Source organism: Coregonus lavaretus (assembly GCF_964263955.1).
Source record: "Coregonus lavaretus genome assembly, contig: HAP1_SCAFFOLD_1119, whole genome shotgun sequence".
Taxonomy (NCBI): Eukaryota; Metazoa; Chordata; class Actinopteri; order Salmoniformes; family Salmonidae; genus Coregonus; species Coregonus lavaretus.
In genome coordinates this window covers 39285-66096 of record NW_028164704.1, presented here as the reverse complement: position 1 = coordinate 66096, position 26812 = coordinate 39285, and the positions used below count along the sequence as shown (strand labels likewise).

At 43.9% G+C, this 26812-nt stretch overlaps 1 protein-coding gene across 1 annotated transcript in view; it reads left to right on the top strand.

The window, feature by feature from the left end:
- The window catches only part of LOC311116737 (A disintegrin and metalloproteinase with thrombospondin motifs 14-like), a gene marked incomplete at both ends in the record, with an annotated part of 93737 nt that overhangs the window by 27798 nt on the left and 39127 nt on the right, over nucleotides 1-26812 (top strand). The window contains 2 exon segments of the mRNA XM_084191778.1: nucleotides 8450-8606; nucleotides 18411-18607. Of these exon segments, the coding sequence (XP_084047904.1) occupies nucleotides 8450-8606; nucleotides 18411-18607 (354 nt within the window).

Sequence of the window (26812 nt, the reverse complement as noted above, 5' to 3'; positions counted from 1 at the left end):
TAGGAGCAAGCCCATGTAACGCTTTATAGGTTAACAGTAAAACCTTGAAATCAGCCCTTGCCTTAACAGGAAGCCAGTGTAGGGAAGCTAGCACTGGAGTAATATGATCAAATTTCTTGGTTCTAGTCAGGATTCTAGCAGCCGTATTTAGCACTAACTGAAGTTTATTTAGTGCTTTATCCGGGTAGCCGGAAAATAGAGCATTGCAGTAGTCTAACCTAGAAGTAACAAATGCATGGATTAATTTTTCTGCATCATTTTTGGACAGAAAATTTCTGATTTTTGCAATGTTACGTAGATGGAAAAAAGCTGTCCTTGAAACAGTCTTGATATGTTCGTCAAAAGAGAGATCAGGGTCAAGAGTAACGCCGAGGTCCTTCACAGTTTTATTTGAGACGACTTTACAACCATCAAGATGAATTGTCAGATTTAACAGAAGATCTCTTTGTTTCTTGGGACCTAGAACAAGCATCTCTGTTTTGTCCGAGTTTAAAAGTAAAAAGTTTTCAGCCATCCACTTCCTTATGTCTGAAACACAGGCTTCTAGCGAGGGCAATTTTGGGGCTTCACCATGTTTCATTGAAATGTACAGCTGTGTGTCATCCGCATAGCAGTGAAAGTTAACATTATGTTTTCGAATAACATCCCCAAGAGGTAAAATATATAGTGAAAACAATAGTGGTCCTAAAACGGAACCTTGAGGAACACCGAAATGTACAGTTGATTTGTCGGAGGACAGACCATTCACAGAGACAAACTGATATCTTTCCGACAGGTAGGATCTAAACCAGGCCAGAACTTGTCCGTGTAGACCAATTTGGGTTTCCAGTCTCTCCAAAAGAATGTGGTGATCGATGGTGTCAAAGGCAGCACTAAGGTCTAGTAGCACGAGGACAGATGCAGAGCCTCGGTCTGACGCCATTAAAAGGTCATTTACCACCTTCACAAGTGCAGTCTCAGTGCTATGATGGGGTCTAAAACCAGACTGAAGCATTTCGTATACATTGTTTGTCTTCAGAAAGGCAGTGAGTTGCTGCGCAACAGCTTTTTCTAAAATTTTTGAGAGGAATGGAAGATTCGATATAGGCCGATAGTTTTTTATATTTTCCGGGTCAAGGTTTGGCTTTTTCAAGAGAGGCTTTATCACTGCCACTTTTAGTGAGTTTGGTACACATCCGGTGGATAGAGAGCTGTTTATTATGTTCAACATAGGAGGGCCAAGCACAGGAAGCAGCTCCTTCAGCAGTTTAGTAGGAATAGGATCCAGTATGCAGCTTGAAGGTTTAGAGGCCATGATTATTTTCATCATTGTGTCAAGAGATATAGTACTAAAACACTTAAGTGTCTCTCCCGATCCCAGGCCATCGCAGAGCTGTGCAGATCCAGGACAGCTAAGCCCTGGAGGAATCCGCAGATTCAAAGAGGAGTCCGTAATTTGCTTTCTAATGGTCATGATCTTTTCCTCAAAGAAGTTCATGAATTTATCACTGCTGAAGTGAAAGCCATCCTCTCTTGGGGAATGCTGCTTTTTAGTTAGCTTTGCAACAGTATCAAAAAGAAATTTTGGATTGTTCTTATTTTCCTCGATTAAGTTGGAAAAGTAGGATGATCGAGCAGCAGTGAGGGCTCTTCGGTACTGCACGGTACTGTCTTTCCAAGCTAGTCGGAAGACTTCCAGTTTGGTGTGGCGCCATTTCCGTTCCAATTTCCTGGAAGCTTGCTTCAAAGCTCGGGTATTTTCTGTATACCAGGGAGCTAGTTTCTTATGACAAATGTTTTTCGTTTTTAGGGGTGCAACTGCATCTAGGGTATTGCGCAAGGTTAAATTGAGTTCCTCAGTTAAGTGGTTAACTGATTTTTGTCCTCTGACGTCCTTGGGTAGGCAGAAGGAGTCTGGAAGGGCATCAATGAATTTTTGTGTTGTTTGAGAATTTATAGCACGACTTTTGATGCTCCTTGGTTGGGGTCTGAGCAGATTATTTGTTGCGATTGCAAATGTAATAAAATGCATTTTAGCAGACATGTCATATGAGGGCGGTGGGAGAGACATAGTATGAATACATATATAGAGTGAGAGCACTTTATTACACTTTTTATCCGAAGAAACTTACTGTACACTGAATGTATAACTTTTTCAGTGTGTGGATGTGATCCCTGCGGGAATTGAACCCACAACCTTGATGTTACATTTTAGGTCATTTAGCAGACGCTCTTATCCAGAGCGACTTACATGAGCAATTAGGGTTAAGTGCGTTGCTCAAGGGCACATCGACAGATTTTTCACCTAGTCGGCTCGGGGATTAGAACCAGCGACCTTTCGGTTACTGGCACAACGCTCTTAACCACTAAAGCTACCTGCCGCCCCGGCAACATGAGCTCACATTGCGCAACATTTCTATAGGCTATGCAATTGCGTGAGAAAAACAGAGCGATTGCCTCTGTTAAAAAGAGGAGGATCCCATCAGCTTTCTATAGGCTAGGCCTACTATATGTTGACAGCGCCACACTCTTCTCTTACCAACTGAGCCACAATGACAGGACCACCTGATGAATTAAGCAGTGAAAAGATCAGTGGTTGTGGTTGTTTGGAAGCTCCACCAGGTGAGTTCCATTAGACTCTGTAGGCCAGGCTGTCCCCCCCCCCCCCTGCCCCATCTGCGCCCCCTCTCCCAGCCTCCCAGATGGTTGGCTGCTGTAGCGGTCCAGAGCGGTGTAGAGTGGTGGAGCTAGACGTCCTCCCCAGACAGCCCCGGTTCAGTTTCCGCCCACCGGCCAGCTGGCTGGTAAAAGAAAAGACCACAGAGGAAGTATTCATACATTTCTCTGCCTGGCATTTCCTGGTTTTTAAAGTGATGGATCCCTCAGTCCTCTCTCATAGGCTACACACCTCCTCCAGTGTGTTATTGTGACGTGTCCAACTTGAGTTTGTTTTTCCTCACAGGAAGTTATGTATGAGAAGATGCTTAGGAGTCTTTATGAGAGGGGTTACATTTAGCTGTGTGTGTGTGTGGTGTGTGTGTGCTTGTGTGTAGGTTACATTTAGCTGTGTGTGTGTGTGTGTGTGTAGGTTACATTTAGCTGTGTGTGTGTAGGTTAAATTTAGCTGTGTGTGTGTGTGTGTGTGTGTGTGTGTGTGTAAGTTACATTTGGCTGCAAAACAGTTGTTCTCACTTCTTGTGCATATTTAGTTGTGTACCATTTTGTCTGGGATCTGGAAATACATATCTCTCCCTGCCAAAATGCAGATGTTTTTGTTCTTCCTTTTTACCAGTATAATGATGGGCTACTGTATTTTCTAAAGGAAAGGGTGTGGGTTCCTCAGAGAATGTTGGACATGAGTACTAAGACTCTAAAGCATCACATCCAACTAAGTTTACTGTGTCACACATTTCAAAAGGAATCCAGAACTGTTAATGACATTTTCCAAACCAAAATGTCATCACCCATTTATAAATGTGAGAGTAAATGTTAACTTCTCTCCGTCATGGGATGTACATTTTCTCTCTTGCGTCATCAAACCACTGGAGAACTGAAATGGTTAATTATAGTCTGGAGAGGAGAGGAGAGGAGAGGAGAGGAGAGGAGAGGAGAGGAGAGGAGAGGAGAGGAGAGGAGAGGAGAGGAGAGGAGAGGATGGGGGAGAGGAGAGGAGAGGAGAGGATTGGAGAGAGAGGATTGGAGAGGAGGAGAGGGGAGGGGAGGATTGGAGAGGAGGAGAGGAGAGGGGAGAGAATGGGAGGGGAGGATTGGAGAGGAGGAGAGGAGAGGGGAGGGGAGGATTGGAGAGGAGAGGAGTGCTCTACAATCATGCAGAAATGACTGTGCCAGATGGCATGGCTCTGGAGTCAGAACTAATACAGTGAGGGAAAAAAGTATTTGATCCCCTGCTGATTTTGTACGTTTGCCCACTGACAAAGAAATGATCAGTCTGTAATTTTAATGGTAGGTTTATTTGAACAGTGAGAGACAGAATAAAAACAAAAAAATCCAGAAAAACGCATGTCAAAAATGTGATAAATTGATTTGCATTTTAATGAGGGAAATAAGTATTTGACCCCCTCTCAATCAGAAAGATTTCTGGCTCCCAGGTGTCTTTTATACAGGTAACGAGCTGAGATTAGGAGCACAGGGGAGTGCTCCTAATCTCAGTTTGTTACCTGTATAAAAGACACCTGTCCACAGAAGCAATCAATCAATCAGATTCCAAAATCTCCACAATGGCCAAGACCAAAGAGCTCTCCAAGGATGTCAGGGACAAGATTGTAGACCTACACAAGGCTGGAATGGGCTACAAGACCATCGGCAAGCAGCTTGGTGAGAAGGTGACAACAGTTGGTACGATTATTCGCAAATGGAAGAAACACAAAAGAACTGTCAATCTCCCACGGCCTGGGGCTCCATGCAAGATCTCACCTCGTGGAGTTGCAATGATCATGAGAACGGTGAGGAATCAGCCCAGAACTACACGGGAGGATCTTGTCAATGATCTCAAGGCAGCTGGGACCATAGTCACCAAGAAAATAATTGGTAACACACTACGCCGTGAAGGACTGAAATCCTGCAGCGCCCGCAAGGCCCCCTGCTCAAGAGAGCACATATACAGGCCCGTCTGAAGTTTGCCAATGAACATCTGAATGATTCAGAGGAGAACTGGGTGAAAGTGTTGTGGTCAGATGAGACCAAAATCGAGCTCTTTGGCATCAACTGAACTCGCCGTGTTTGGAGGAGGAGGAATGCTGCCTATTACCCCAAGAACACCATCCCCACCGTCAAACATGGAGGTGGAAACATTATGCTTTGGGGGTGTTTTTCTGCTAAGGGGACAGGACAACTTCACCGCATCAAAGGGACGATGGACAGGGCCATATACCGTCAAATCTTGGGTGAGAACCTCCTTCCCTCAGCCAGGGCATTGAAAATGGGTCGTGGATGGGTATTCCAGCATGACAATGACCCAAATCACACGGCCAAGGCAACAAAGGAGTTGCTCAAGAAGAAGAACATTAAGGTCCTGGAGTGGCCTAGCCAGTCTCTAGACCGTAATCCCATAGAAAATCTGTGGAGGGAGCTGAAGGTTCGAGTTGCCAAACGTCAGGCTCGAAACCTTAATGACTTGGAGAAGATCTGCAAAGAGGAGTGGGACAAAATCCCTCCTGAGATGTGTGCAAACCTGGTGGCCAACTACAAGAAACGTCTGACCTCTGTGATTGCCAACAAGGGTTTTGCCACCAAGTACTAAGTCATGTTTTGCAGAGGGGCCAAATACTTATTTCCCTCATTAAAATGCAAATCAATTAATAACATTTTTGACATACATTTTTCCGCACTGTTCAAATAAACCTACCATTAAAAATATAGACTGATCATGTCTTTGTCAGTGAGCAAACGTACAAAATCAGCAGGGGATCAAATACTTTTTTCCCCTCACTGTATGCAAGACCCTGGGCTCTGCCATCTCGCTCTCTTTGCTTTGAATCAAACTCTCAGGGGTCATAAAGATTTGAGATGAGACAGATTTAGAGAGAGAGAGATGGTCTTGTGTCCTTTGTACAGTGTAGAAGTCATTATGGACCTCTGCCTCTCCAGTGATTGGTTTAAAATGAGTTTACCTCACAGTAGCCCCACAATTTAATGTTTACTTAATTTTTATTTGTTTACTTTATTTGTTTTACTATTATTGTTCAAACTAAATCCGTATGAATAGAGATGCTAGACTGAACGACCGGATATCATTTGCTTTTTTCAATAGTTCTGAAAGTAACATTGTTGAATAATTCTCTCAATTATTTCGACCTGCGTAATTTCCCCCCATTGATTCCCCAATACACTGTAGGCTAATTTCCAATTGATAATTATAAGCTCCACTACAATTACAGCTTGAAAGAAGAGGAGAGTCAAGGATGGATATGGAAGAGAAGGGAAATCATTTTGACAAGAGCTTTTTAAGGTGAATTCAATAATTGTTAGTGTAACATACACTACATGAGCAAAAGTATGTGGACACCTGCTTGTCGAAACATCTCATTCCCAAATCATGAGAATTAATATGGAGTTGGTCCCCCCCCTTTGCTGCTATACCAGCCTCCACTCTTCTGGGAAGGCTTTCCACTAGATGTTGGATCATTACTACGGGGACTTGCTTCCATTCAGCCACAAGAGTATTAGTGAGGTTGGGCACTGATGTTGGGCGATTAGGCCTGGCTCGCAGTCTGCATTCCAATTAATCCCAAAGGTGTTCGATGGGGTTGAGGTCAGGGCTCTGTGCAGGCCTTTCAAGTTCTTCCGCACCGATCTCGACAAACCATTTCCGTATGGACCTCGCTTTGTGCACGGGGGCATTGTCATGCTGAAACAGGAAAGGGCCTTCTCCAAACTGTTGCCACAAAGTTGGAAGCACAGAATCGTCTAGAATGTCATTGTATGCTGTAGCGTTAAGATTTCCCTCCACTGGCTGAACCTTATTCCTCCTCCACCAAACTTTACAGTTGGCACTATGCATTGGGGCAGGTAGAATTCTCCTGGCATCCGCCAAACCCAGATTCGTCCGTCGGACTGCCAGATGGTGAAGCGTGATTCATCACTCCAGAGAATGCGTTTCCACTGCTCCAGAGTCTAATAGCCGCGAGCTTTACACCACTCCAGCCGACGCTTGGCATTGCGCATGGTGATCTTAGGCTTGTGTGCGGCTGCTCGGCCATGGAAACCCATTTCATGAAGCTCCTGACGAACAATTATTGTGCTGATGTTGCTTCCAGAGGCAGTTTGGAACTCGGTAGTGAGCTTTGCAACTGCACTTACAGTTGACCAGGGCAGCACTAGCAGGGCAGAAATGTGGAAAGGTGGCATCCTATGACGGTGCCACGTTGAAAGTCACTGAGCTCTTCAGTAAGGCCATTCTACCACCAATGTTCAGCTATGTGTCCACATGGTGTACTTTAGGTGGATTCCCACTCCCAGAGATACTATATTGGGGTATGGTATACATCCTCGTATTATACTGGGGTATAGTATACATCCTGGTATTATACTGGGGTATAGTATACATCCTGGTATTATACTGGGGTATAGTATACATCCTGGTATTATACTGGGGTATAGTATACATCCTGGTATTATACTGGGGTATAGTATACATCCTGGTATTATACTGGGGTATAGTATACATCCTGGTATTATACTGGGGTATAGTATACATCCTGGTATTATACTGGGGTATAGTATACATCCTGGTATTATACTGGGGTATAGTATACATCCTGGTATTATACTGGGGTATAGTATACATCCTGGTATTATACTGGGGTATAGTATACATCCTGGTATTATACTGGGGTATAGTATACATCCTGGTATTATACTGGGGTATAGTATACATCCTGGTATTATACTGGGGTATAGTATACATCCTGGTATTATACTGGGGAAGTTGTGTTTCCATACCTAGGGCTGACACTAAGGGCTTGTGAAGAGCCAATCAACAACCTCTGAACACTGAGTGTAGTAATATAGAGGCCTGTGTACTAATGTGGAGGCCTGTGTACTAATGTGGAGGCCTGTGTACTAATGTGGAGGCCTGTGTACTAATGGGGAGGCCTGTGTACTAATGTGGAGGCCTGTGTACTAATGTGGAGGCCTGTGTACTAATGTGAAGACCTGTGTACTAATGGGGAGGCCTGTGTACTAATGTGGAGGCCTGTGTACTAATGTGGAGGCCTGTGTACTAATGTGGAGGCCTGTGTACTAATGGGGAGGCCTGTGTACTAATGTGGAGGCCTGTGTACTAATGTGGAGGCCTGTGTACTAATGTGAAGGCCTGTGTACTAATGTGGAGGCCTGTGTACTAATGTGGAGGCCTGTGTACTAATGGGGAGGCCTGTGTACTAATGTGGAGGCCTGTGTACTAATGTGGAGGCCTGTGTACTAATGTGAAGACCTGTGTACTAATGGGGAGGCCTGTGTACTAATGTGGAGGCCTGTGTACTAATGTGGAGGCCTGTGTACTAATGTGGAGGCCTGTGTACTAATGGGGAGGCCTGTGTACTAATGTGGTGGCCTGTGTACTAATGTGGAGGCCTGTGTACTAATGTGGAGGCCTGTGTACTAATGTGGAGGCCTGTGTACTAATGTGGAGGCCTGTGTACTAATGTGGAGGCCTGTGTACTAATGTGGAGGCCTGTGTACTAATGTGAAGGCCTGTGTACTAATGTGGAGGCCTGTATATTAATGTGGAGGCCTGTGTACTAATGTGGAGGCCTGTGTACTAATGTGGAGGCCTGTGTACTAATGTGGAGGCCTGTGTACTAATGGGGAGGCCTGTGTACTCATGTGAAGACCTGTGTACTAATGTGGAGGCCTGTGTACTAATGTGGAGGCCTGTGTACTAATGTGGAGGCCTGTGTACTAATGTGAAGGCCTGTGTACTAATGTGAAGACCTGTGTCTTGTTCCAGGCAGGCCTGATCCGGACTGATAACGGGGAGTTTTTCATCGAGCCCTTAGAGAAGGGCCAGCAGGATGTGGAGGTGAAAGGTCGTGTCCATGTGGTCTACAGGAGATCTGCCATAAAAAGGGAACCAGTACAAAGAAGGAAGGACCTCCACAATGAAGGTAAGGGAAGGGAACATCACCCCTGTAGTGGGAAGAGGAGGGGTGAGCGTACACAAGCACACACACACACACTCACACACACACACACACACACACACACACAGAGCAGCCAGACAGTTCACTGCACCAGCTGGTAAGGTGAGGAATGCTGGTCCTATGAAAGCACTGGGGGAAAGTCTGTCTCTCTGCAGGTCAAATGGACCTGACTGCTCCTATGAAAGCACTGGGGGAAAGTCTGTCTCTCTGCAGGTCAAATGGACCTGACTGGTCCTGTGAAGGCACTGGGGGAAAGTCTGTCTCTCTGCAGGTCAAATGGACCTGACTGCTCCTATGAAAGCACTGGGGGAAAGTCTGTCTCTCTGCAGGTCAAATGGACCTGACTGCTCCTATGAAAGCACTGGGGGAAAGTCTGTCTCTCTGCAGGTCAAATGGACCTGACTGCTCCTATGAAAGCACTGGGGGAAAGTCTGTCTCTCTGCAGGTCAAATGGACCTGACTGGTCCTATGAAGGCACTGGGGGAAAGTCTGTCTCTCTGCAGGTCAAATGGACCTGACTGGTCCTGTGAAGGCACTGGGGGAAAGTCTGTCTCTCTGCAGGTCAAATGGACCTGACTGGTCCTATGAAGGCACATTCTATTTCCTCCCTCCTGTTCGTCAACAACAGCTTGAGCATCTGGCGGGAGACGGTGGTACTGTTGTAGGTTCCATAGATTCTCTTCTCCAGTGTCTGTGACTGTAAAGCTGATAAGTACAGTCATACACTCTATACAATTAGGGTTCTTTGGGCAGGGTGATGGTTCTACGTGGAACCATAATGTCTCAAATAACTCTTTGAGCTCTTCGACGGTTCGTTGCAGTTCATAAAATGGTTCTTTCCTCTTTTAGTGATCATTAAAATGTAGGGGAGGCGGCTCATTATAATTTTTTGGGGGCGTGGATTGCGCACAGCTCTTTTTGTGCAACCGTGAGTGAGAGTGTCATGTCAGGATATCTAATCTGTTGTGTTATGCCATTATATATTATATATGACAATGGCCAGTGATGGTGTCTTGCGAAAGAGTTATATATGGCCTTGTGTCAATTGAGAACAGATGACTAAAATCAGTCATTGGGTCTCACTTCTCTCCTCGGGGACGCCCAGCTGTTCCAGAGGTAGCTCACTTGATTCAACTTGTCAATTAACACAATAATAACACCTACGGAGTTTAAACAATATAATATGGCTGACCAGAATAAAAAACCCTGTATGGTTCTTCAAAAGGATCTACGAAGAACCTTTCAGATTGAGAAAGGTTATTTATAGAACCATTCTCCATAAAGGTTCTATAAAGAACAATAAAGAAGGGTTCTATCTAGCACCAGACAGGGTTGCAACCATAGCAGAAGCATTTTTTTGGTGCTGTTCATGAGTTGCACTTCCGTCACTCGGTCGCGTCGTTGCCGTTGTAATCAACATTCTACAGACGCTGCAGCCATATTTTACATTTTACATTTTTTTGTCATTTAGCAGACTCTCTTATCCAGAGCGACTTACAGTTAGTGAGTGGATACATTTTCATATTGATGCTCAAAGGTAGAACGGGAGCTAATGACTTTGAACCGGGGCTGATGACTGTGTTGTCTAAAGTAGGCACGTGTTTAGTAGGAAACAACTTTGCCATTATCATCATGTTGTAACATTTACTTAGACACAGATGGCAATGTCATTAGCTAGCAATGTTCGTCATAATTAGCAAGTAAATGCTAACGTTAGCTAGCTAACGTTATACTTCATCTAGAGTCAATCTGGCGACATCAAAATGATGACAGAAGGTTTTCCTACTGATTATTTGCCTTTTAGAAATGTCATCGTGTCATCAAGCCACGGTAATGCACTTCAGACCAACTCGTCATCAGCGCCCAGTGAGGATGCATTGAGTAGAATGCTCAGTTGGGCATCAGTCCTAAAACGGACGCTCAAAACAATATTGCGACGCAACGTGCAACCCATGAATATAGAACCTCTTTTAAGGGTTCTTTATAGAACCTGAGGAAAGGGTTCTTCATATCACCATACAGGTTCCATTTAGAACCTTATGAGCATGGTTCTTTATAGAACCTTAAAAAAAGGGTTCTATATAGCACCAATAAGGGATCTGCTGTGGTTACAAGCCAAAGACGTTACAAATGTTACAAATGTAACTATGGTTCTACGAATACCTGGAAGACCGTCAGTACAGCTGAAAGCATGGATTATATCCGTCGCGCTCCGTGCAGGTCGAGTAATGATAACAACAAGGTCACGCCGGTGCCGTGACAGCGTGGGAGGACGTGCCCCCCGGCGGTTCATGTAAAACCGTACGTCAGACCGCGCACCGTCTCAGAGAACCTTCTCGCCCCAAAAAGATTCCCAGTGACAGGAAAGCAGTGACGGTCTTCCAGGTATTCGTAGAACCATAGTTACATTCTTAACTTCCGTTCTACTTCATACCTTTCAGACGGTCAGTACGGTTGAAGGTATGGATGACTCATACCAACAAGGTCACGAGGAATAGCACCACTAACCTCTGATTAATGTGCCAGTGCTGCTGGAAGAATGGCAGAGCCCATGGTGTGGCAGGATGCGACGTTGACCTTTGTAAAAATCTTTAGAACGTGCAGGGCGACGACCAGGTATTAGATGTGCATATTTCATTCAGAGAGCGCATGGAGCTCACTCACACGTTACGCTGATAAAATAGCTAAGAGAAAGACGTTTTCAGAGAGAACAATTTTATGTCCGGCTCCTCCGTATACTTGAAGGGAGGTTTCATCAAAGCCTCCAATACTAGTGGCAGATCCCCTGGGGGGGATGCAGCCGGCGTACACCTTGTAAGAAATGGCAGATGAAGTAGTGGTCCCCTTTCGATTTTCCATCGATGCGTAAATGGTTAGATGATATGGCTGAGGCATACACCTTCAAGGTAGAGGCAGAGCGACCTGAGTCCAATAGTTTCTGAAGGAAGCTCAGTATAACAGGTACAGGACACCGGTTCCTCCACCCTGGTAGAGCGCCATTCGGTAAACAGCTTCCAGCGACCAGCATACATGATCCTGGTCGATGGGGCTCTGGCGTTCTGTAATGTTGCGATAATTGCAGGATCGCAGCCAATCAGTAAAGGGTTGGACTCTTCAGAAGCCATAGCTGTAGTTGGTCTGGGCTGGGATGCCATGTCCTGCCATCCAACTGTGAGAGCAGGCCCTTTCTGTGAGGGAACTGCCATGGCTCTCCCTCCAGAAAACAGAGGAGGGTTGGAAACCAGGGTCTCGCTGCCATGGCTCTCCCTCCAGAAAACCGAGGAGGGTTGGAAACCAGGGTCTCGCTGCCATGGCTCTCCCTCCAGAAAACCGAGGAGGGTTGGAAACCAGGGTCTCGCTGCCATGGCTCTCCCTCCAGAAAACCAAGGAGGGTTGGAAACCAGGGTCTCGCTGCCATGGCTCTCCCTCCAGAAAACCGAGGAGGGTTGGAAACCAGGGTCTCGCTGCCATGGCTCTCCCTCCAGAAAACCGAGGAGGGTTGGAAACCAGGGTCTCGCTGCCATGGCTCTCCCTCCAGAAAACCGAGGACGGTTGGAAACCAGGGTCTCGCTGCCATGGCTCTCCCTCCAGAAAACCAAGGAGGGTTGGAAACCAGGGTCTCGCTGCCATGGCTCTCCCTCCAGAAAACCAAGGAGGGTTGGAAACCAGGGTCTCGCTGCCATGGCTCTCCCTCCAGAAAACCAAGGAGGGTTGGAAACCAGGGTCTCGCTGCCATGGCTCTCCCTCCAGAAAACCAAGGAGGGTTGGAAACCAGGGTCTCGCTGCCATGGCTCTCCCTCCAGAAAACCGAGGAGGGTTGGAAACCAGGGTCTCGCTGGCCATCTGGGGGCTACAAGCAGCAGCCTGTGCTGAGCCTGAGAGACCCTGTGCAGCATTGCTAAGATCAGGGGTGTCGGAGGGAAATAAAACAGTAGGCGTGGTTATCTCCTGTAGCTCAGTTGGTAGAGCATGGCGCTTGCAACATAAGGGTTGTGGGTTAGTTTCCCACGGGGGGCCAGTATGAAAAATGTATGCGTTCACTAATTGTAAGTCGCTCTGGATAAGAGCGTCTGCTAAATGACTAAAATGTCAAAATCTAGGGAAGTGACCCGTTCGAGTTTTAAATAGTTGAAGGACAACTAGTGCCCGGTGGGCTCAATAACGAGCACAGCAGTGGAGGATATCTTGACAAAGTTAGCACCGGAGTACGGTGGCCAACACACACACTAGCTGGTGGGCTAAGTCGGCACAAGACAAGGAAGCCCGATATCCTCCACTGCCGTTTTTAAGATAGAAGGGATAGGTATGGGGAGAGCTGTCACACAGCCTTGGAGGGAGAATTACACACTCTGACCCACACAGGTCACAGGCTTTTCGGTGACACACTGACAGTACACACAACTCACACAGAGTTTAGCTTTCCCTCCCGGGACCTGGGAAGATGCAATCTGAGAAACAGGAGCAGCGGAGCGGTCAACTTGCGCGATACGGCTAAGCTAACTTTGGCAGAGGAAATAAGAGACGTACGGTTTTATATGAACGTCCTCCCACGCTGTCACGGCAACAGCGTGACTTTCTTGTTGTTATTATTACTCGACCTGTACGGAGCGCGAGGGGATATAATCCATACTTTCCTTTGGGATTATCTTTTAGTTTACTGGATGCTGGCTGTACTTGTGTCAAATATACAAATAAGCAGTGGAGGTCTACAGAAGACTAGACCACCCAAACGAGAGGAGACCTAGTGTTGTGTGTTCGAGCGGTAAGCCTGATGAAGCCGACTGTGCTCGAACGTCGACGAGTGACGTCGAGGGAGGTGCATCTGCGACAACCAAAAGTCAGACACTGTAGGGGTTTTCCATCAGCAAGGCTCAGATCAACAGGGTAGTGTCAACATAGCTGCTATTGTTTATAAACGTTCTTCTGTATAAATGTCGAAATAAACTTTTCTATGCGCCCATATCACAAAATGAAAAAATAATTGTTTAGAGAGAGGTCTCAAATATTACTTTCATGTGTAGGCCTATCCCCTTTAGCTTTGTGCTGCATTCGTAAGTAAGAGGGAGGTGGGAATGTACATGTTGTGAAGTTGTAAATACCAGTTGGATGCATTCACGTGCTTTGAACTCGTTGAGAAACGCGGACTGGCTAATGGCCAACAAGCTGCGTAAACCATAAACTAAAAGTACAGCTATCATGCCTGTTAACAAATTATAGTGTTCAAAAACCATATGAATAGATTGCTTTTTATAAATAATGTTTTGTTGTTGCATTTAACTGCTGAAAATGCTATTTCCTTAGTAGGTGACGTCAGAGGTCACCATATGAAGGTGAGGTCAGTACAGGTGCATCAAAGCTGGGACCGAGAGACTGAAAAACAGCTTCTATCTCAAGGCCATCAGACTGTTGAACAGCCATCACTAGCACATTAGAGGCTGCTGCCTATAGACAGACTAGAAATCACTGGCCACTTTAAGAAATGGAACACTAGCCACTTTAATAATGTTTACGTATCTTGCATTACTCATCTCATGTGTATATACTGTATTCTATACTATTCTACTGTATCTTAGTCCATGCCGCTCTGACATCGCTCGTCCATATATGTATATATTCCTTAATTAATTCCTTACTTAGATTTGTGTGTATTGGGTATATATGTTGTGGAACTGTTAGATATTGCTTGTTAGATATTACTGCACTGTCGGAGCTAGAAACACAAGCATTTGGCTACACCCGCAGTAACATCTGCTAAACACGTGTATGTGACCAATAACATTAGATTAGATTTGTGGGAGAAGTGGGAGTTCAGGATGAGCGTTTCCCACTAGTAATTACCAGTTGCCGTTCAAGTGGATTTTTCCCAGCCCTATGTGGTAAATTCCCACTTCCTACTTGGTTACAAACGTAGCATTAGAAAAATCTGTCGATGTGCCCTTGAGCAAGGCACTTAACCCTAATTGCTCCTGTAAGTCGCTCTGGATAAGAGCATCTGCTAAATGACTAAAAATGTAAACTGTAAAATGTAATCGCAGCAAAGTTGGTTCCTGTTTCAGTCACTTCTTTGGCCACGTTTGCGTGGGTCAATCAAAAACACGCAAATGACTGGCTGACAAATAGTGCCCCCATAATGCAGGGGATGGCTGCATGGTGCAGTTGGTGAGAAGCAACTGCAGCGACTAGAAGGCGACTTCATCAAAAACTGCATGACCTTTGATCACATGATCTTTGCAAAGTTCATTCAGTCGAAATGTAGTCGCAAGTCGGACAATTTTTATAACCATAATGGAACACACTTTGAAAGGCGGAGACCGTCACCGTGACCGTCACCGTGACCGTCACCGCCTTTCAAAGGGTGTTCCATTATGGTTATAAAAATCAGCTCGAACGCGCCCAATGTCTTGCAGTATGGCTGTGTTCTGTGACATCATTAACTGGCGTCTGGTTCTGTGTCATTATCTGGGTTCTATGTCATCATTATCTGGGTTCTATGTCATCAATTTATCATTATCTGAGTTCTATGTCATCATTATCTGGGTTCTGTGTCATCATTATCTGGGTTCTATGTCATCATTATCTGGGTTCTATGTCATCATTATCTGGGTTCTATGTCATCATTATCTGGGTTCTGTGTCATCATTATCTGGGTTCTATGTAATCATTATCTGGGTTCTGTGTCATCATTATCTCAATCAATCAGTCAATCAAATTGTATTTATAAAGCCCTTTTACATCAGCAGATGTCACAAAGTGCTATACAGAAACCCAGCCTAAAACCCCACACAGGAAGCAATGCAGATGTATTATATGGGTTCTATGTCATCATTATCTGGGTTCTATGGCATCATTATCTGGGTTCTATGTCATCATTATCTGGGTTCTGTGATTCAGTTTTTTTATGACATATTGAGGGCCTTCAGAATCTGAGTCCTGATGTCATATTTCCAGCAGTTAGTTATTCCAGATGTGGTTCTGTAAGTATTGGAATGCAGGCAGCTCGCCAGGTGATTTACATTCATATATCCTATTTGTCAAGTTTCGCCACTTCCACGTTTGTCACATTGTCACTGACAGCATGCAAAATGTGGGCTACTTACCTTCTCTCAATTTGCCCTAATATTATCTCAATCATTTCAAATGGACACCTCCTATCTCCAACCTCACATGTGGATGATTGTACCTTGGACACATAGAGAGCCTTTATATTTCTATAGAGTAGAGTAGTGGATGATTGTACCTTGGACACATAGAGAGCCTTTATATTTCTATAGAGTAGAGTAGTGGATGATTGTACCTTGGACACATAGAGAGCCTTTATATTTCTATAGAGTAGAGTAGTGGATGATTGTACCTTGGACACATAGAGAGCCTTTATATTTCTATAGAGTAGAGTAGTGGATGATTGTACCTTGGACACATAGAGAGCCTTTATATTTCTAGCCACTGAGAGGAACCTTCCTTCTGTGGCAGCTTATTATTTGTCTGACAGATTCCAAGAATCCATTCTAACGACACAGTAGTATTTTCTCTTCTCTATGCTGTGCTGTTTCTCACCTAAGTACATTTACATGATTCACCTTCATCACCTTCCCGGAACTGTCTGCATAAGGAAGCAGGCTAGAGCAAGTGCTCGAAGTCGTTGATTTGGAATGGTATTGAACCCATGTCTGGGGGCTTGATGCCCATCTGGTCCTAGTGTATGGGTCTCTGACGGCATAGTGAGGTGGCAGAGATTCCTTGCAATCATTGTGGAATGGGATCATTCCCAGCTGCCCATAGCCAAATTCCATGTTTTATAACACCAGGATGTTTTTACATGGTCATTTATTTAGTATCCAGACACATTCCTGTTGCTGTCGACAACAACAACAATGTTCAACGAGGAAATTAAAAACATTGTTACGTTTGCTATTGCACTTAACTGTTATTTTCGGACGGTTTCCATTCCTTAAATTGTTGACTCACAAGTAACTGTTGCATTTAGCTTAGTCATTTTCCAGGGACACATAAAGCTTTAAAAAATAAAATAGTTAAAAATGCTAGGCCAAATCGTACCCTACTGTCACGGACGTTGAAGGACGGGTCAGACCAAGGCGCAGCGTGAAATGCATACATGTTTATTACAACGATAAACACACGAACCAAAACAACGTAACGTGAAGTCCTCAGGCTAAACACAATACAAGCCTCTACACGGAACAAGATCCCACAACTAATGATACCAAACAGGCTGCCTAAGTATGATCCCCAATCAGAGACAACGAGCAACAGCTGCCTCTGATTGGGAATCACACCCGGCCAAACATAGAAATACAACACCCAGACTGAGAACATAGAAAATACAACATAGAACTCAACACCCTGACTCAACATACTAGAGTCCCATTCGTCAGGGTGTGACACCTACTGAGAATGCACGTACACCTGTTTCTTTAGGTGGTATAATACAGACAACGATCCCTCTGACGTACAGGACATGCAGTATCTCACAAAAGTGAGTACACCCCTCACATTTTTGTAAATATTTTTGAGTATATATATTTTCATGTGACAACACTGAAGAAATGACACTTTGCTACAATGTAAAGTAGTGAGTGTACAGCTTGTATAACAGTGTAAATTTGCTGTCCCCTCAAAATAACACAACACACAGCCATTAATGTCTAAACCGCTGACAACAAAAGTGAGTACACCCCTAAGTGGAAATGTCCAAATTGGGCCCAATTAGCCATTTTCCCTCCCCGGTGTTATACAAGCTGTACACTCACTACTTTACATTGTAGCAAAGTGTCATTTCTTCAGTGTTGTCACATGAAAAGATATATACTCAAAAAAATATTTACAAAAATGTGAGGGGTGTACTCACTTTTGTGAGATACTGTATATATTCCAGATATGGGCCATACAGAGGATTCTGTGATTATATAGTGTACATAGCTCTAGGGGGTTGAGCAGGAAGAGGATATTGACGTGTCATGCTGTTGTTGATGAATGACTGGAGATAGTGTTCAGGTGATGGGGATCAAGGGGGTCTTTGTAATGTACAGGTCTCAATTCAACCTCTTACAGTGTCTCCTGTTCATGTCTGGACTGGCTGCATCATTGAGACTACACAAGACTATTCCAAAGCTTGGTTGCGTCCCAAATTTCTCCCCATTTCCTATTTAGTGCACTACTATCGACCAACGCTTGTGCAGCAAACTCGTAGGCTATATCCCAAATGGCACCCTTTCCCCTTTTTAATGTTATTAAGCCCCTACAAGGAGTGCACTAAACAGGGAATTGGGCTGATGCCATCAGAGGAAGACATACTACCTCCTCATGTCACGGATTCAGCCGAGGCTGCCCCTCCTCCTCGCTCGGGCAGGCTTCGGCGTTCGTCGTCTCCGGAGTACTAGCTGCTACCGATCCATGTGTCTATGTTCGACTTGTTCTGTCTTTATTGGTCACACCTGTTTCCCATTATGTAGTTATGTCATCCCTATTTAATCCTCTGTCTCACACTGTGTGTTGTGCGTGTCTGTTCATGTTTTGGCTGTCGTTAGTGTGCGGGTTTGTTCCCTCCCTGCGTGGAGGTTTGTTGTTCATTCATTTACCTACGAGTAAAGTACGCCTTCTGATTAGCTCTGTGTCCTGCGCCTGACTTCGTCCTACCGCATTACACTGACGCCTTGACACCTCATCCCCATGGAAACATGCTGCTGTATGCTAGCTAATTGTTGCTATGTAACTCGTTGCAATTCCTCATGTCTCTTCTCTTCCACACAGTGGCAGACTTTGGGATTGCGAACCTCCCCAGGGCTCTGGACCTCTTGGAGCACAAGCTGACAGAGTCGGAGCGCAAACGGCGGCACGCCAAGAAGGACGACTACAACATCGAGGTGCTGCTGGCCGTGGACGACTCTGTGGTGCGCTTCCATGGCAAGGAGCACGTGCAGAACTATGTCCTCACACTCATCAACATAGTAAGTCCATTATGACTCTTCATGTCACGCATGTGAATACTTTATGAATGCTATGGGCGATTCCACACCGGCGTAGGCCAGAAAAAGTTTTTTGGTATGTCAGATTGTTCTGGCAATGCTCACAATAGTAACTGCATTGGGAGGAAGGAGGTTTGAGCGCTTTTTCATTTGTATCACCAACCATTTGTTAGAGAATCATGATGAAAGTGGACATTTTAGGCCATTTTTAGACCCCATGGCTGCGTTTACACAGGCAGCCCAATTCTGATATCTTCTCTTTTTTAGAGCCAATTCTGATATCAGATCTTTTTTAGAGCTAATCTGATTGGACAAAATACCAAATAGTGAAGAAAAGATCAGAATTGGGCTGTCTGTGTAAACGCAGCCTTAGGTCTGCGAATCGTACATGATACAGACAACATCTTAGTGTCGTTATACTCCTTACAGGGTTCTCTCAAATATGAATATGTCTAGATTCTGAAATAATACAAAAATTCACATTAATTTATTCAACATTAAAAATATTTATATTAATATCTCAAAAGGACCCTTTTTGATTTTGCTTTATGTTGTTTGTAACAATATACTCTTCAAACACATCACATTTCCAGAGTGGGCTCTCTGCTACTTTTAATCACCCATTTTATACATACAAATTGACATTATAGGTCATTAACCAATCACAGCCCTCCTTTACGATTGCACATTCATCAAATCACCAGCAGAGGGAGTTCCCTTTGAATCCATTTTCCCATTCACTGTGTTGTGCGGTGCCCGTACAGTGTATCCTATGTTCAGAGTCAGCAGAGAGCCCGCTCTGGACATGGGATGTACTTGTAGAGTATATTGTTCCAAACAATACTTTTGAGATATTAATATTAAATGTTTCTAATGTTGCATAAATGAATGTGAAAATAGTATTTCGGATTCAAGACATACTCCATATTTTAGAGCACACTGTAAAGATGTTGTCTGTGTCAAGTACAGTTCACAGATCATAGGGACTTACAGGAGGCATACAGTGGGGAAAAAAAAGTATTTAGTCAGCCACCAATTGTGCAAGTTCTCCCACTTAAAAAGATGAGAGGCCTGTAATTTTCATCATAGGTACACGTCAACTATGACAGACAAATTGAGAAAAAAAATCCAGAAAATCACATTGTAGGATTTTTAATGAATTTATTTGCAATTTATGGTGGAAAATAAGTATTTGGTCACCTACAAACAAGCAAGATTTCTGGCTCTCACAGACCTGTAACTTCTTCTTTAAGAGGCTCCTCTGTCCTCCACTCGTTACCTGTATTAATGGCACCTGTTTGAACTTGTTATCAGTATAAAAGACACCTGTCCACAACCTCAAACAGTCACACTCCAAACTCCACTATGGCCAAGACCAAAGAGCTGTCAAAGGACACCAGAAACAAAATTGTAGACCTGCACCAGGCTGGGAAGACTGAATCTGCAATAGGTAAGCAGCTTGGTTTGAAGAAATCAACTGTGGGAGCAATTATTAGGAAATGGAAGACATACAAGACCACTGATAATCTCCCTCGATCTGGGGCTCCACGCAAGATCTCACCCCATGGGGTCAAAATGATCACAAGAACGGTGAGCAAAAATCCCAGAACCACACGGGGGGACCTAGTGAATGACCTGCAGAGAGCTGGGACCAAAGTAACAAAGCCTACCATCAGTAACACACTATGCCGCCAGGGGCTCAAATCCTGCAGTGCCAGACGTGTCTCCCTGCTTAAGCCAGTACATGTCCAGGCCCGTCTGAAGTTTGCTAGAGTGCAGTTGGATAATCCAGAAGAGGATTGGGAGAATGTCATATGGTCAGATGAAACCAAAATATTACTTTTTGGTAAAAACTCAACTCGTCGTGTTTGGAGGACAAAGAATGCTGAATTGCATCCAAAGAACACCATACCTACTGTGAAGCATGGGGTTGGAAACATCATGCTTTGGGGCTGTTTTTCTGCAAAGGGACCAGGACGACTGATCCGTGTAAAGGAAAGAATTAATGGGGCCATGTAACGTGAGATTTTGAGTGAAAACCTCCTTCCATCAGCAAGGGCATTGAAGATGAAACGTGGCTGGGTCTTTCAGCATGACAATGATCCCAAACACACCGCCCGGGCAACGAAGGAGTGGCTTCGTAAGAAGCATTTCAAGGTCCTGGAGTGGCCTAGCCAGTCTCCAGATCTCAACCCCATAGAAAATCTTTGGAGGGAGTTGAAAGTCTGTGATGCCCAGCGACAGCCCCAAAACATCACTGCTCTAGAGGAGATCTGCATGGAGGAATGGGCCAAAATACCAGCAACAGTGTGTGAAAACCTTGTGAAGACTTACAGAAAACGTTTGACCTGTGTCATTGCCAACAAAGGGTATATAACAAAGTATTGAGAAACTTTTGTTATTGACCAAATACTTATTTTCCACCATAATTAGCAAATAAATTCATTAAAAATCCTACAATGTGATTTTCTGGATTTTTTTTTCTAATTTTGTCTGTCATAGTTGACGTTTACCTATGATGAAAATTACAGGCCTCTCTCATCTTTTTAAGTGGGAGAACTTGCACAATTGGTGGCTGACTAAATACTTTTTTTCCCCACTGTAGGTCTAAAAACGGTCTAAATTTGCCACTTTTATCATGATTATTAAATTAAAAAAGACAAATTAGTGAAACAATTATTTGTGATACAAATGTAAAAAGCATGTTAAACATCCTTCCTCCCAATTAAGTTTCTATGTGAGAATTGCCATTACAATCTGAGATACCATGGCATGGAATTTCCCTATATGAATGCTACATGTCACATACTCACCACTAAAATTGGATTAAACCAGATCAAAGTAAGTTGACCAAAGTATGAACAATTACTGTTGCTTCTACATTGATAACATTTGATCATAAAGTTACACTTGGATTCAGGAGGTGGGATTATTAAGGGCTTTTTGTGACATCACAAAAAGGCTCTCATTTTAATACACCAATGGTAATGTCTTATTCTCTTACCTAATTTAAATAAGTACCGCCTTGTAACCAACATGGCAGAAGGCGTGTTTGCAGAGGGGCGTGGTTTACATAGCTGGGTAGCTACTCTACTGGTGCCAAAATTTGAGTTCAGTGTGTCAGCAAATATAATCACAGGTTTCCCCTATTCATCTATTGCAAATATACTTATAGGTTTCAGCTTTCATCTGTGTCTGGTGTTCGCTAGTTACTGGCTAGCTATGTCTTCAGCCAGCATGGAACAAAAGCAGGGGAAGGGTTGCCCAAAACTCCAACACAGTTGCCGTGTCATTGCATCAATAGATGTGCCAAACAGGAGATTCATACAAACTTCTTAACATATTTGATGGTCATGATTAGGGCTGTGGCAGTCATGAATTTTTGTCTGCCGGTTATTGTCAAGCAAATAACTGCCGGTCTCACAGTAATTAACCGTTAATTAACATACACATTTAGCATCTCCTGGCTTCCACGCAAAGCCTACAAGCCACTGATGCGGACCTTTTGGAACATCTACATTTAAAAAAGTCTAATAAATCCATGTAATATAGCCTACACCTTCACAATAAATCCATTATTTATTTTAGACAGGTCTAAAGAAACATGATATGAAGAAAATGTAGTCTATTTCAGAAGAACAGAATAGCATATCCTTATCTGGCTACACCATCTGGCTGTGGGCTACACTAGTTATCCTTATGTTAGGTCCTGATCTGGCTACACCATCTGGCTGTGGGCTACACTAGTTATCCTTATGTTAAGTCCTGATCTGGCTACACCATCTGGCTGTGGGCTACACTAGTTATCCTTATGTTAGGTCCTGATCTGGCTACACCATCTGGCTGTGGGCTACACTAGTTATCCTTATGTTAGGTCCTGATCTGGCTACACCATATGGCTGTGGGCTACACTAGTTATCCTTATGTTAGGTCCTGATCTGGCTACACCATCTGGCTGTGGGCTACACTAGTTATCCTTATGTTAGGTCCTGATCTGGCTACACCATATGGCTGTGGACTACACTAGTTATCCTTATGTTAGGTCCTGATCTGGCTACACCATATGGCTGTGGGCTACACTAGTTATCCTTATGTTAGGTCCTGATCTGGCTACACCATCTGGCTGTGGGCTACACTAGTTATCCTTATGTTAGGTCCTGATCTGGCTACACCATATGGCTGTGGGCTACACTAGTTATCCTTATGTTAGGTCCTGATCTGGCTACACCATCTGGCTGTGGGCTACACTAGTTATCCTTATGTTAGGTCCTGATCTGGCTACACCATCTGGCTGTGGGCTACACTAGTTATCCTTATGTTAGGTCCTGATCTGGCTACACCATCTGGCTGTGGGCTACACTAGTTATCCTTATGTTAGGTCCTGATCTGGCTACACCATATGGCTGTGGGCTACACTAGTTATCCTTATGTTAGGTCCTGATCTGGCTACACCATATGGCTGTGGGCTACACTAGTTATCCTTATGTTAGGTCCTGATCTGGCTACACCATCTGGATGTGGGCTACACTAGTTATCCTTATGTTAGGTCCTGATCTGGCTACACCATATGGATGTGGGCTACACTAGTTATCCTTATGTTAGGTCCTGATCTGGCTACACCATATGGCTGTGGGCTACACTAGTTATCCTTATGTTAGGTCCTGATCTGGCTACACCATATGGCTGTGGGCTACACTAGTTCATTTAGCAGACTAGATTTGTTTAGAATTCCGTGGCATTATTTTATATTATGAAGAAAACAATTGGAAAAAACTTAATAAAATAGAAAGGATATTTTCTCCAAACGATTTGAGGGAGTGCGCACATGCGGCTATTCTGTGTTGAGCGGTTAACAAAGAAACAGGTCCTCCAATATGCTTAATTTAGAGTTATTTATGTAACTTTAGTTGTGATACAAACGTTGGGCTACATGTTTTGATTTTTAATACCTTCTAAGGCTGCATGATGCGACTCTAATTATGATTTGAAAAAAGTCACATGAAAGGCATGAGCTCTGCTTAGTTTTTTTTTTGCGCAGGCTGCACACACTTCATCAGTCTCTCATTCACAATTTGACGGCACTTGATAATGACTCGGATTTCCCGGCTGCATCCCCTTTATGTGGCGAAATGTCCCCTAAGAAAATCCATGCCTTTTGCAGCCAGTGGCCGTTGTGCCCTCGGGCTGAATATAATCATTATAATTCCCTTCTCCCTCACTCACATGGCTCTCGGTCACGTGATCGGGTCTTTCTCACAGGCTACAAGTGAAGACAGACACATCGGGGACCCGACTGCGCATGTCCTCATCCAATTCCGAGGCGCATATTGAAGATATTGGAAGAACTGTCCACATTTACTTTTCGTCAGCCAACAAGATGAGTAGGCCTAACGAACAGCAAAATCACTAGCCTATGTCAATCTACTATCCCCCATAGTACAAACGTTGACCTATTCTATTCTGTGCGAGAAATAAATATTCCAAACATAGTCTGGGACAGTTGTGGGATGCAATAGATCCCAAATTAATAAAACCACTAGCATCAAAACACCTGTTTTAAGCAATGAGCCTGAAGCAACAGAGGAGAACATTTAGCTTAAAATGTTGATAAACTATTAGGCTATTTCTTCACATTATAAGCGCAGCAATGTGCACACGGCAGTAGGCTATAAGTGCGAATGTTCCATTAGCAGGAAAACACCATTCTCAAAAGTGACCACAAATGTGATTATGCATGTATTGCTTGTATAATAAAGGTGCATTTTTATGGTGAACATTTTCTTCCCCAAACTTGAAACTCACGCGCTGCATAAGTATGCCAGTTAGGCTCTACACCCCTTGTAAAGCGGATTAATGTGCTTCATTTTAAGAAGTTATTTGGCCACTTTAGTTGTGATACAAACCTTATCAAAACATATAAGCCTATGGGCTAGGCTACATGAAATGTGCCACTATGATTTTAAAAAGTTGCCAAATAAATCATGCGCTATTTGCCTTAAGCTGGGCATCATTCACAAGTGATAATATATTATTCACAAGTGATAGGCTAATATTGTCACCCATCACACTATTCTTGATTTAATATTTTCTTTACATATACTAAATAATATATGTGTGAAACATTTTTTGATTTAGAATGGACCATTATCATGCACCAAATACATGTCATCTATGCACTTAAATACCGAATGGAGGATGCTTTTCACATGGTTCATTTTCATGCCAGCCAGGTAGGTTATACTCCTGTTGTAAAGAGAAGCAATGTACTTAATATTAGGAAAGTTGTGAAATAAATATAGTAGGCCTAACCAATAGAAAGCTGATGGGATCCTCCTCTTTTTAGTAGAGGCCATCACTCTTGTTTTCTCACACAATTGCATAGCCTATAGAAATGTTGCCATGAGCTCATGTTGCCGGAGCGGCAGGTAGCTTAGTGGTTAAGAGCGTTGTGCCAGTAACCGAAAGGTCGCTGGTTCTAATCCCCGAGCCGACTAGGTGAAAAATCTGTCGATGTGCCCTTGAGCAAGGCACTTAACCCTAATTGCTCATGTAAGTCGCTCTGGATAAGAGCGTCTGCTAAATGACTAAAAACGTAAATGTGTTTGATTTAGATTTTCTATTGCATTTGCATTGAAGTCAGAGTGATTAGAGGGACAATAGAGTGCTGAGTACCAGGCATGTGTGGTAGGCTACTAATGACCATCAGCAGCATCAGAGCTTGGAGAAGCCTAATTACCGTGACTAAACGGTCATGCGGAATTTGACTGCTGTCATCACTCGTGACCACCGGAGTGGCAGTAATACGGTCACCGTAACAACCCTAGTCATGATATATGAACATCGCCTGACAGTCAATACCAACTGAGTATACCAAATATTAGGAACACCTTTTGCCCTCAGAAAAGCCTCGGTTCGTCGGGGTGTCGAAAGCATTCCACAGGGATGCTGGTCCATGTTGACTCCAATGCTTCCCACAGTTGTGTCAAGTTGGCTTGGATGTCCTTTGGGTGGTGGACCATTCTTGATAAACGCGGGAAACTGTTGAGCGTGAAAAACCCAGTAGCGTTGCAGTTCTTGACACACTCAAACTGGTGCGCCTGGCACCTACTACCATAGCCCGTTCAAAGGCACTTAAATCTTTTGTCTTGCCCATTCACTTAAAAATCCTTATTTTAACGGTCTCCTCCCCTTCATCTACACTGATTTAAGTGGATTTAACACGTGACATCAATAAGGGATCATAGCTTTCACCTGGTCAGTCTACGCCATGGAAAGAGCAGGAGTTCTTAATGTTTTGTTCAATCAGTGTATATACATGTATGTAATGTAACCAGCCTTCACCCTGTAAAGTTTCAACTGAAATTGTCCAAGATGCTAGCTTGATAAACAGTGCTGACAATTACACTTGGGCTAGCAAGCTAAATTATATATACAACATGTTGTCTATATTGATGCTGTTACAATAACCAAACAGGATAAATACATCATTTGTGATGTTGTTTGAGTTGCTTTGTTTATCAGCAAATTTGCTTGAGATAATCTCACTGCAACACTGCTCATGTTGCTTGTTGCTTGACATAGGCGTTTTCAAAGAACCGTCATTCAAGGTGAACTCCCCGCCCACTCAGCCTACCAGCTCCCCGCCCACTCAGCCTACCAGCTCCCCGCCCACTCAGCCTACCAGCTCCCCGCCCACTCAGTCTGTCCTTTCAGACTTCCTGACTTTTTATTTGGAAAAAATATTGTTGGTGATGTTTTAGTCACTCAAAGGGCAATTTTACATGGAAATCAGAATGACTGTTTGGGACCTTTAAATCTTTCTTAGCTGTTTGACCCCTATGTGCAACTGCTCTGTTTTGCTGTGTGTGTGTACTCAAACTTCCCTGTGGACAGCTTACTGTACTATTCACCATACAGACCAGAGTTGGGGGGCCAATTCCATTTAAATTCAGTTACGTAAACTGAAATTCCGAAAAGCTATTGGAATCTAATTGACCAAGCCAGTTGACTGTTGCCTGTAGGACAAGATGACTGTTTGTGGAAGGTGAAAATCTGTTCTCTCTCATGGGAATGACTTGATAGAGTAGTAACAGCGTTGTCTCTGGCTCGCTGGCCAGACTTATTCTCACCCCTCCAATGTGTGTAGATTCCCCCTCAGGTCCTTGGCCTGGTTGTTACTGGACTAGT